Source organism: Hemitrygon akajei, chromosome 20, assembly GCF_048418815.1.
Source record: "Hemitrygon akajei chromosome 20, sHemAka1.3, whole genome shotgun sequence".
NCBI classification, from domain to species: domain Eukaryota; kingdom Metazoa; phylum Chordata; class Chondrichthyes; order Myliobatiformes; family Dasyatidae; genus Hemitrygon; species Hemitrygon akajei.
This window is the reverse complement of record NC_133143.1, coordinates 50,309,429-50,322,242: the sequence shown is the minus strand read 5'-3', so window position 1 is coordinate 50,322,242 and position 12,814 is coordinate 50,309,429. Positions and strand designations below refer to the sequence as shown.

Sequence of the window (12,814 nt, the reverse complement as noted above, 5' to 3'; positions counted from 1 at the left end):
ACAGGATGTTCTCCTGTGGGTGCATCATTGTGTGGTCAGGAACAGACCGCAGGACCCTACAGAGGATAGTACAAACTGCTGAGAACATCTCCCCGATCTCCCTCCCATTTGTGACATCTACCAGGAGCATTGTAGGTGAAGGGCCCGAAGAATTGATGAGGATCCCTGCCACCCATCCCACAATCTCTTGGACCTACTTCTGTCAGGAAGGAGGTACAGGAGCATCAGGACTGGGACTGCCAGACTGTAACAGTTTCTTCCCTCAGGCTGTGAGACTAATGAATACCCTGCCACCGTCGAGGTCTCGTCACTAGAACAGCGAGCTATACTACTTACTGTTTACTTCTGTAGTGCACTGTTTGCATCTTGAATTTTATTAATTGATGGTGATATGTTGTTTTATGTGACACACAGTATGTGTGTTGTGGGTGCACTGTGGTCCGGAGGAACGTTGTTTTGTTTGGTTGTACGTATGTAGTCAGAGGGAATGAGCAGGACGTGAACTTGATTATTGTTTATTCATTATAATCTTACGGACAATGACCTAATCTTAATGTTATACTCTTTTGTTTTTAATATTGTGCCAATGGGATATTCATTGTATCTAACTAGCCAATTCTTCTTAAAGTTTTAAACTCAAATGGATCACTCTTTGAATATAGAAAGTGAGCCAAGTTTTCAAAATTGACTCTAAACATACAGCACGTATAGCTAGGGAGCCGAAGATGTTTGCGCAGTACTGTATTGCACTGTACAGCTACTGCAAAAAAGGCAAATTTCATGACATATGTGAGTGATGATAAACCTGATTCTGGTAAGAGTCTCTATGTGGAATGAGAGTGGGAATGGGAAAGGGAGCAGGAAGCATCAGAGAGACATTCTGTGATGATCAATAAACCAATTGTTTGGAATCAGATGACCTTGCCTGGTGACTTACGGCTGGGTGCACCCGTGCCACTCCCATCCTCTCCCCACCCCAGTACTCTTTCTTTGCCATCTGTCCCACACCCCTCCCGCAGCACTCTCCCCTCATCATTCCCAACATCCTTTGCTCCCGCTGGATTTACAAACTCACTCTGCTCCATGTTGACAAATACAGTGATCTGCAAAATTCTTAGGCACCTTAGCTATATATGTGTGCCTAAGACTTTGACACAGAACTATATATTTTTTTTGCATCTGCTGTTCTATGTTTTTCTTCTTAAGCAATCATTTCATTTTTTAGAGAATGTAATGAATATTTGATTAGAAAGCCAAGGTTTTTCATGTTGCAAGTCTTGAAAGCAAATGAGATCATTCTGTTTTTTGTTGAAGCCGCTCAAGTAGTAGAGAGAAGAAACGACTTCATTGGGAGGCTGAGAGAGACCGAAGATCTGGCCACAGTTCAAGTAAGGAGAAATCTCTTCCAGCCACTCGAAGCAAAGAGCCAGAAGAGATCACCTTTGCTGAGAAAATTGAAGAAGAGCGAGAGGATGAGGTCCTGTTAAGTACAAAGCCGGTTTGGATACGATGCACTCACTCTGAGAATTATTATTCCAGCGATCCCATGGACCAGGTGGTAAGGCACTTGATGCATTAAATGCGATCACAAAGTGTTAAACACAAGTCCTAAGCGGTCAACGCATGCATTTGTTCTCTGCCCACGCTCTTCCCAACCTTTTTTTTATTACATCACCACATCCTGCTTTCTTTCTCCATATTGTTCATTGTTCGTTTCAACTCTCTAAATGCATCTATTCGTTTCAGCTCAACCACTCCTGGTAATGATGAGTTCTGCAGGTGCTAATTGCTCTGTGCGTAAAGTTTCTCCCAGATTCCCTGTTGGATCTGCTGGTGATTGTGACCTCTAGTTATATATGCACATGCATATGCAGACAACTTCTGTCTGGCTAGCTTGTCAAAGTCTTAAATTTCAGGTCTCAGCCATTTTTTATAAAGAACAGAAAACGGTCCAATTTGTATAGTTGAATGTACAAACGTTTGTAATTTATCAATTTTGAAATCAACTACATAAATTTATTTCTATCTTTTTAGTACATTATTTTTATTATTGAAGAAGATAATTATTAAATTGATATTCTTTTTATTTTTTATTATTTTATTTTTTATTATTCTTTAATATTAAAGAATGATACAGTGCACAATGCTTTTAGTGTCTTTCAATGGAAGTTCTTATATGGTTAATATGAAATATGGTAAACACTGTTAGCATAAGCTAAATTAAATAGTTTCTACATTGATAGATAGATAGATAGATACTTTATTCATCCCCATGGGGAAATTCAACTTTTTTCCAATGTCCCATACACTTGTTGTAGCAAAACTAATTACATACAATACTTAACTCAGTAAAAAATATGATATGCATCTAAATCACTATCTCAAAAAGCATTAATAATAGCTTTTAAAAAGTTCTTAAGTCCTGGCGGTTGAATTGTAAAGCCTAATGGCATTGGGGAGTATTGACCTCTTCATCCTGTCTGTGGAGCATTGCATCGACAGTAACCTGTCGCTGAAACTGCTTCTCTGTCTCTGGATGGTGCTATGTAGAGGATGTTCAGAGTTTTCCATAATTGACCGTAGCCTACTCAGCGCCCTTCGCTCAGCTACCGATGTTAAACTCTCCAGTGCTTTGCCCACGACAGAGCCCGCCTTCCTTACCAGCTTATTAAGACGTGAGGCGTCCCTCTTCTTAATGCTTCCTCCCCAACACGCCACTACAAAGAAGAGGGCGCTCTCCACAACTGACCTATAGAACATCTTCAGCATCTCACTACAGACATTGAATGACGCCAACCTTCTAAGGAAGTACAGTCGACTCTGTGCCTTCCTGCACAAGGCATCTGTGTTGGCAGTCCAGTCTAGCTTCTCGTCTAACTGTACTCCCAGATACTTGTAGGTCTTAACCTGCTCCACACATTCTCCATTAATGATCACTGGCTCCATATGAGGCCTAGATTGGGCTAGCATATGTATGGTGTGCCAAGTGGCCATGTTCTCTGCTGTGTGGTTTGACTATTTTCTTCTTCATGTTTTGAATTGCCATACAGCACATGCAGTTATGTTAACTCAGCGTATTCCCAAATCCCATCAATTCTATTTCCCCATTTATTTCCCTGAAACCTGTTCTGTCTCATGTGCCCATTTTAGGTTCCCTACCCAACACCCCCCCCCCCCCCCCCCCCCAAGATCCTCCTACCTGCTTACCAGAGCCATAGGTTACTTACAGCAGATAACTCACCAATGAACCAGTACATTTTTTGTGATGTAGAAGGACACGGGATCACCTGGGAGAAATCCATGTGGTCATTAGAAAGATCGTGCCAAGTCTACATGGCATCAGAAGTTAGGAAGTGGAGAAAAATTAAAGGTTAACAGTTTTGCAAACACTCTTCTGTATTTAGCTATGCAGAAAATGTTTCTCATTTAAGGGTGTTAGACATTGAAAGAAACATTTAATGTTGCAGGGAGACTCTACTGTTGTCGGCACAAGTAAACTACGAAACCTTTATAAAAAGTTTGAAGAGGAACTTGGACAGAGACAGGAAAAGGCTAAAGCTGCTCGACCTGTATGGGAACCCCCAAAAACCAAACTGGATGAAGAGCCAGGTGAGGAAAAATTGATTGTACGCAAAAATATATAGGCAAGTTCTCAAAAGACACGAGATTTACTTGAATGGTTCCTGAATGTGAGATTAGAGAGAATGGATTGGGTAATTCTTAGAGCAGAGAAGATTTGAGGATTCAGTTTGAATCGAAGACAGATGACTTAGAAGGCAATAACAATTTTGTTGTGAGGCAGCTGGCAAAAGGATCTGAAGAAAACTTACAGAAAGCTTGGAATGCAACGAGTCATTGGATTGTAATACAATATCCTATAGATGGCAAATACAGGTTCATCGAGAGCCTTGAAGAACTTGAATTTGTAGGAGAAATAAATGCAGGATTATAGAGGGTATAAGAATATTACCAACATTGTAATATGGAGCATGTTACAAATAAACCAGCGGTGATGAGCTGGCTTCTTGCTGTTAATATATGATGCTATGTTCTTCAATGGCTCAGCGGGTTGTCTAGTAAATGGATTAACCGTAGACATCCAGGTTAATTTTGATGAGGTCCATTCCCTCATTTTGAAGCAAAACATCCTGGCTGCTGCAAATCCAAAATAAAACATAATTAAATAGCTCTTACTATATTCCTGGAACCTTTGATGGGTACTTCCTAGTGCTATGATTTGTTGCTAACCAAAGTTCAAAGTAAATTTATTATCAAAATACATATATGTCACCATATCCAACCCTGTGGGCATACTCAACAGATTCATGCTAGAATAACAACCATAACAGAATCAAATGAAAGACTTCTTCAAATTGAGCGTTCAACCAGTGTGCAAGGGACAACAAACTGTGCAAATACAAAAATAAAGAAATAATAAATAAATAGGCAATAAATTATGAAGAGTCATGAAAGTGAGTCCATAGGTTGTGGGAACATGTCAATGATGGGGCAAGTGAAGTTTAGTGAAGTTGTCCCCTTTGGTTCAAGGGCCTGATGGTTGATGGGTAATAACTGTTCCTGTAGCTAGTGGTATGATGCCTGAGGCTCCTGTATCTGTTTTCTGATGGCAGCAGTGAGAAAAGACTGTGCCCTGGGTGGTGGGCATCCCTGCTGACGGATGCTGCTTTCCTGTGACAACATTTCTTGAAGATGTGCTCAGTGGCGGGGGAGTTTTCTGCCGGTGACTTTCTGTAGGATTTTCTGTTAAAGGGCATTGGTCTTTCCATACCAGGCTGTGATACAGCTAGTCAATATACTCCCTACTACACATCTCTAGAAGTTTGTCAAAGTCATGCTGAATCACTGCAAACTCCTCAGGAAGTAGAGGTGCTGCCGTGCTTTCTTTGTAATTGCACTTAACGACGGCATGTCATTAACATGGACTCATTCAGATTTATAGTAATTCAGATTTAAAGGGCAACAACATGGAAATGGGGAGGAGGAAGGCAGTTTGTGGTGATAGCAAGGGCAAGTCAGACTTATATTCTAAGGGAATATTGGTCAACATTCCCCTGGCAATGTTCCAGAACAAAATAATATTTAAAAAAAAACTTATATGTAGAAACTAGATCTAGGTACATTTTATTGCTAAGTGTAAAAGAACACGTGTTTTAACTAGCTCACTAGGATATGGGCATTTGATATAAATCCCAATAGAACTGATGATTCTCCTTACTATGGTTTGCATCTGGTGTGGACTAACTTATTGAGATTGTTGAAAAGCAAAATGCTGCAGATGTTGGAAAATTTGAGATAAAAGAAATGGCTGAGGATACTCAGCAAGACAGCGTCTGTTTCTCCAGAACACTGTCCGATCTGCTGAGTAGCTCTGACATTTTATTAGGGTTGTTACCATGAATTGGCCATTTTGTCATATAATGAGACAGTGGTCATTTCTATCTGTTTCAAAATGCTCAGTGTGACCTCCTCACAGACAGTGGGAGTGCGGTGACCACATAATAGCAGGAATTTTCTGAGCCGTGCTGCGTTTTTTCTTTATCCTCAGTCTGTTCTGTCTGCTGTGGGACGTGTGGTTCTAGCAGGTTATAGAAGCTGATGCCTGTATCAACCTTTATCTCCATCCATTCTGGAACTGCTTAATGGAGAGTCTAATAACCAAACCATTGTACACAATTAAACTTGTCCTTTGTCATCACCTGTGTCTCACTTTAATATTCTCATTTCTGTAAATATGAAACATTGCAACCTGCTTTGGATGAAAGAGGACAGGCTCTGCCTATCTGTTACATCTGTTGGATTGCCATCAGCACTTCTGGTGCTTGTAGGAGCTTCCTGCCATACTTTCTAAACTAAAACTGTGACTGGATTTTAAAGGTTCATCATTGTTTATAAAGTTCTTGGGGGGGGGGGGGGGGGAAGCAGAAAAGTTGCTGTGGAAGTACACACCTTTTCATTTCTGTATTCGGAGAGATATTTTGTATTTTCCCATCACCCCAGTGATCTATCATTAATTATAACGTTAATTTGATTTCTGTCACTCAGAGGACAGCTCCAGTGACTCGGGCTGTGATTCGGATGATGACAGCAGTGGAAGCAGTACATGCAGCTCAGATTCCGAGATTATTGATGTCATTGAAGAAATCAAACGTCGAAAGGCACACCCTGACCGACTGCATGAGGAGCTGTGGTACAATGATCCAGGCCAGGTTTGTCAGCCTTTTCTCAGCTGGTATTGCAGTGCACAGCTGATGTGGATATGCGTTGACAGATGACTTCTTTCCAAGCTGTAGATTTCTATAAATCTGTGAGAAAAAACCCTCCCTCAATGAAATTATAATCTTGAAATTAGGATTGTTTTTCATGTGTCATAAATTTTCTGCAAAAATTAAACCAGGCTGCTGAATAAGATGGAAATGAGGGAAAGATTCAGCAAGTCAGTCAGCATCTGTGGAGAGAGAAAGAGAATAAGTCAGGTTGATGACTCTTCATCAGAACATATCAAAAATACTAACTTTTTCCAGATAATATTTATGGGGGTTCCAATAATTTGCCAATTTTTGCCCCAGTAATTTTCCCTAAGAAAAGAATTCTAAAAGGGAATTGACTCATGCTGGGTGTAACATGCCTTGACTGGGCCAGATTTGTAGGGTTATATTTCCAGGCTCTTATTGAGTTGTACTGAGGGGTATGCTGGCAAATTAGCAACCTGTGACTGGTATGCTTAACTCAGAAATAATTCATTATTCGTGAAAAATTTGAGACATTGTTCATTTTACTAGGTGGGAAAATCTGTTGCTACAAATCTGCCTCCTTCCTCTTCTTATTTTCCTTGCATGGCTCCTCATTTTTCTTTTTTCAAGAGGCTTAAACAGAAAAGTCTAGTTTGCCATTCCTCAACACTGAGGATATACCGCATTGTCTAAACTGCTACCTATTAGATGAGAATTTAAACTACGGCCCTGTCTACCTTCTCAGTTGGACATAAAACAACTTAGTAAAATGAGTTGCACTCCATTCCATGTGGGAACTAGAAATGTTGAGCTTCATGAGCCATGTCTGTATTCTGTGATTAAAGGAAAACCTCATTAGAATCGTTGATTCCCTTATTAATGTTGAACCAGGATTATTTTATCCTGGTCACGTGGGCGTAGATAATTTTTAAAAATCATCTTTGTGTGCGCAATAACTTCATGTAGCTCACAATGACCCGTTTCTTTGCTTTACACTGCTACTCACTGTTGCTCAGAGTTCAGGGAGATTATTCCAAAGATTCAAAGAGCATTTAGTATCAAACAATGTGCAAATTATACAACCTTGAGGCAGTCGCAAAAGCAAGGAAGCCGGAAGAACTCAATTTAGAAAAAGAAGTTAGGCCAACCCCCAGTGTACACAGAGAAAGAGAACAAAAAACAAATCATGCAAACAATAGAAGCGAGCAACCAAAGCAGCATTCTGAACCAAATTGAGTCCTTAGATCCGAATCCCTGGAGTAGGCCCAAAGCAACATCCACTTTAGCACACATTTAACTTCCTGAAGTTTAATCCATAACCTATGAGAAGGAACTCTCTCGTCTCTGAGAGTTGCCAGAGAAACATCCGAACTCTTAAAAACTTGGTGTTTAGCCTCAGTCTCTCCTTGTTTGTCCTGGAAATGATTTTGTTTTTGTGGGAATGACATCATCACCACTCACACTTGCTTCACAGGAGTATTTAATATAAGAGTAGGGACATCATGTTGCAGTTGTACGTATAAGATGTCAGTGAGGCGACTCTTTGGGGTAATGTTTGCAGTTATGGTTACAACTGACGTGGTAGTGACAGAGTGCGATAGAGATGCCCAGAGATGTTGCCTGGAATGTAGGGGTTTAGTTACAAGGAGAGATTGGATATCCTAGGGTTGTTTTCATTGGAGCACATGATGCTGAGGGGTGACCTTATAGATGTTTATAAAGTTGTCTGGGCATAGATAGTAACAGTCTTTTTCTTAGGTTAATAAGTCCAGGGTTATGATTATGTGGGGGTGGTAATGGGGACAAGCTCCCAATACCTATTAAATGTTCCCAATGGCGTGCCCCTCAAATAGCCTCTGACAACCAAAGTCCAGCTCCTGGCCTTCATGTGTGGCTTAGCTACTAAGCGTGGCGGAACCCTTTCTACTGACAGGAGAAGGGGCAAAGGCGGGTTACTGGTACCTTAAAACCAGTTGTTTTTGGGCAAGTGGGGCTTATCAGCTGTGGTTGGTGGCTCGTCTAGGGGAAGGAAACTGATCACAAGCCTCGGCTGCCTTGCGGTTATACCCACTCATGGGGAAGGCTTCGGGAGTAAACCCTGAGGGGAAAAATCCGGAACTGGAGTCCTTCAGGCAGTCCTTTGGTGAGTTCAACGTTGACTGGCAACTCCTGTGACACTGCTGGTGCCAAGTTGTATTGGTCTCTGCCATTCCTTTGGGTTCATCAGATATGTAGAGAGGGGGAGCTTGCTAAATGGGTGACAACTTGCTCTCCATATCCGACTGCCCAGGCTTGTGTATCTAGAAAGCTGGGATACAACATCCATGGTCAACTTTAATCAACTCACTCACTCAAGTGAGTCTAAAACTAGAGGATGTAGGTCTAAAATGAGAGAGGAAATGTTCACAGGAGATCTGAAGGGGAAGTTTTTCCCACACAAAGGGTGGTGGTTATGTGGAACAGGCTGCCAGAGATTTGCTAGAGTCCAACACAATCTCGGCATTTTAAAAAACATTTGAACAGGTGCATGTATAGCAAAGGAATAGGGGGGTTATGGACCACATAGAGGAAAACGGCATTAACAGATGGATATCTTGTTTGGCATGGACAATTCAGGCCAAGGAGCCTGTTTCAGAACTGTATGATAATGACTGTAGTGGTTCAAAGAGGACAAATTAAGGATGAGTGTTAAACGTTGGCTTTGCATGTGAGTCCCACATCCCAAAACAAATGTCTTGGGCACTATTGGGAATTGGAGATAACGTTCCTCAGGGTTTCCGATGTTGATTTTTATTTAGTTTCTGCTTGTTTGTTTCACAGATGAATGATGGTCCATTATGTAAATGTAGTGCCAAGGCTAAGCGGACTGGGATCAGACATAGCATTTACCCTGGTGAAGAGGTAAGACTGGTTTGCTCAGATGGTCAAGCCTTCCCTAATTTAATGGAGCTTTGTGCCGTGATCCTTGTGGAAGCTTTGCTGTCTGTGAATTTAACTTTGTTCTAATTGTAGACATGCTTATGTTGTGTGCTTGTTTAATAGCATCTTTTGGTTTCCTGATGCCTGGCATAATTCTTTGAAATAGTGCCGTGCAGTTTTTGAAAGTACCTGCGAGAGATGCCACCTCACCCAGAAGATACCGTCCCTGTCAGTGTGGTGCTACACCATAGCTCAGCCTAGATTTCCATGCAACTTTCTCTTGACTGAGGCTTGAACTTTCTGAGTCAAAAGGCAAGAGTGCTGGCCCCAAGGGAAGAAGTTAGCACCTGGAACCAGAGACCTTGAGATGTGTCATATTTGTATTTCATTACAAAGTGGAAAGAGGCTATTCGATCTACAAGGTCAAAGGTGGCCCCTCACGCTTTCAGAACATTCCCAACTCACCTCCTGCAATCTTTCTTTTTCTTCACACGTTCATCAACTCCCCTGGTTCTCCTGCCATCCGCCCATAACAGGGCAACAGGCTAACTAATCCACATTCATGAACGTAGAAGAAGACTGGAGCACCGGTGGGGGTGGGGGGTGCTTGGTGGAAGATCCCAAACTAGGCACAGTGTCCCCGGTTCCTGGGGCAGTGCAGCAGCAACCCTCACGTCCGTGCCCCTTTGCCACACATGGACGTTCTTGATGGGTCATTAAGCCTGTCCGTATTCGAGAGGTGAGATGCGTCAACTTTGCTGAGTTTGGATGTATCTTCATTGTAAAAGGGATTCAAATCTGATATAAAAAGAAGAACTTGATAACAGAAATCCGCTCACAACTGCAGTCCATTAAAGGCCAGGAGGATGATAAAAAAAAATAATTGTGCTGTGCTCTTCTTCTGCAATGGTAATAAACCTTGAAATGCTTCTTTGTAGGCAATTGAAGCGTGTCGTCCCATGACGAATAATGCAGGAAGATTATTCCACTATCGAATTACAGTTTCTCCGCCTACTAACTTCTTGGTAATTGTATTTTCAACTTTAAAAGAAAATCAGCACGAACTCTTCAATGGTATCCTCTGACTATCTTACTTATAACCTTAATCTTCTTCCTTTAGACTGACAGACCGACTGTAATAGAGTACGACGATCATGAGTACATCTTTGAAGGATTTTCCCTCTTTTCTCATGCTCCTCTTAATAATGTGAGTACTGCAGTTGTACATTATCAGCCATTCCATTACACTGAGTGCACTCTCCTCATAAAGGTGGTATAAGAGCCGTCAGATCGTATTGATCCTAAGGCATAAGTGTCACAAAATATGTCATCCAAAAGATTTTCCACTCAGTATGCAGTGAATTGTGATGTGCAATGCATTATCTGAAACAGCAGATTTAATAAGAATGTTCAGAACAAAATTGGGTGAGTGCTTGGAGAATAGATTCTGCAGGGTAGTGGAGAAAAGCAGGGAGAGTAGACTGATGCAAAATCAACCGTGATCAATAGGGTGGGTGTGGAAGCTGCCTCCTTTTGCTTTCTGTTGTTTTTGATTTTAAAATCACATTTCTCAGTTGATCCTACGTAAAGGATCAGGGGTCCCATTTAATGCTTAAGTTTAATATAACTGTTGGGGTAATCTGTGCATGTTAATCATTTGGCTTTCCAACCCCTGAATATTGATACAGGTTGATCATCCCTTAGCCGGAATGCTTGGGGCTGGGAATGTTTTGGAATATGGAGTATTTGCATCTGTATAATGAGATACCTTGGGGATGGGACCCAAGACTAAACACAAAATCCATTTAGATTGTATACAGTATGCAGAGTATGGACAGCTGGTGTGACGCTCACAGTGAACGGTCTGCAGTCAGAGCACAGTCTGACGTGTCGGGAGCTGAGTCCTCTGCAGACTGTCAGAGTTGAATGACTGCCCCCGACCATATCTATTCCAGGGCTGCAATTGACTTCATATCTACCATCAACTGCAAAAGGCTGCCTGTTCCACAGCAACTACGATTGGGGGGGGGGGCTAGTTTGAATTTTTAATAATTTTGTGCATGAAACAATTACCTTCAATTTTCAGTTCGTAGTGATAGATCTTGGCTTGTTTCATGATCAGCCTACTGTTACGCGCTGTATGTTCACTAAGATGCTGATGAATCCACTCTTTCAATACACGATTGAGATTTTCATTTTTGCAATGTTTTTAAATTTTTCATTAAATTTTCTTTTGTGAGGTCATTTCTCAGAAATGTCTGTGGTGCTCGGAGACCTGAGCATCGCCTGGGAACCTTCCCAGTGCTTCGTGGAATTTAACTTTTGTGCTGTCTTGTCAGTGCTAAAATTTTGGAGGCTTTTAGATTTTGGAAGTTTGGATAAAGGGTACTTGTATTATATTTGTGTCTGAAGTCCTTATTTGATGTGGGTGATGGTGGGGAGTGGGGGAAGCAGGGATGGGAAAAGTTTATGGGCAGGGAATTCCAAACATTTCTGCCCCATTCAGTCTGACCTCCTTCTCCGACTCAACCCCACAGTTTAATTTCTTTTAACAAAACAAATTCTGTTTTTTTCACAGTTTAGTTTCTTCTGTATTACAAGTAATTTGCATTTTCTCACAGCGGCATCTTAAAAAAGCAGAGCTCATTTGTTGAGGGAACATGTCTTGTTTCTTCTGCATCTGGGCATGCTAAATAATAAACTCTTGCTTTTTAAGCAGAAAAATGTTATGAATCTTCAAAATCAGGTTTATTATCGCTGATGTTTGTTGTGAAATTTATAGTTTTTGTTACTGCAGTACGTCGCATGACATAAAAATTACTACGTTACAATAAAACAATTAATAGGCAAAAGAGGAACGGTGAGTTATGATGAGAATTCTGATGGCAAATGGGAAGAAGCTGTTCCTAAAATGTTCAATGTCTGTCTTCAGGCTGCTGTACCCCCTTCCTGGTGCAGTAACGAGAGGGCATATCCTGAGGGTCCTTAGTGGTGGATGCTGCCTTCTTGAGGCATTGCATTTCGAAGATGTTCTCGATGGTGGGCAAGCTTGTGCTGATGGAGCCGGCTAATTCTACAACCCTCTGCAGCCACTTTGAATCCTGTGCACTGGAGCCTCGATTGCGAGCCTGTGATGCAGGCGGTCAGAATGCTCTCCATCATAAATCTGTAGAAATTCCCTGGGGCCCTTGGTGACATAGCAATCTCTTCAGACTCCTACTGAGGGATGGCTGCTGGTGTGCCTTCACGATTGTTTCCGTCTGTTGGCCCTAAGGTAGATGTTGACGCCCAGGAACTTGAAGCTGTTCACCCTTTCCATTAAGGACTGGTCCTTGAGTTGTCCATTTCTAAAGTTCCTTGGTCTTGCTGATGTTGAGTGCAAGGTTGCTGTTGTGCCCCCACTAACCAGCCACTATATCCCACTCCTGCACTCCTCGCTGCCAACCAAAATTCAGCCAACAAAATGGCGTCTTCAGCAAATTTATATATGGCGTTTGAACTGTGCCTAGCCGCACAGTTATCAGTGTAGAGAGTGGAACAGTGAAGGCAAGCATCCTTGAAGAACCCCTGTGTTGATTGTCAGCGAGGAGGAAATATTACTACTGATCTGCACTGACTGTGGTCTTTCAATGGGGGTGTCAAGG

The 12,814-nt window shown here is 41.7% G+C and overlaps 1 protein-coding gene across 1 annotated transcript in view; it reads left to right on the top strand.

Annotated features, from left to right (window-relative positions):
- drosha (drosha ribonuclease III) overlaps positions 1–12,814 on the top strand; it is a 164,092-nt gene that overhangs the window by 9,260 nt on the left and 142,018 nt on the right. The window contains exons 4-9 of the mRNA XM_073024273.1: positions 1,315–1,558; positions 3,468–3,609; positions 6,064–6,227; positions 9,072–9,152; positions 10,109–10,195; positions 10,291–10,377. Coding sequence (XP_072880374.1) covers positions 1,315–1,558; positions 3,468–3,609; positions 6,064–6,227; positions 9,072–9,152; positions 10,109–10,195; positions 10,291–10,377 — 805 coding nt within the window. The remainder of the gene's footprint in view (positions 1–1,314; positions 1,559–3,467; positions 3,610–6,063; positions 6,228–9,071; positions 9,153–10,108; positions 10,196–10,290; positions 10,378–12,814) is intronic.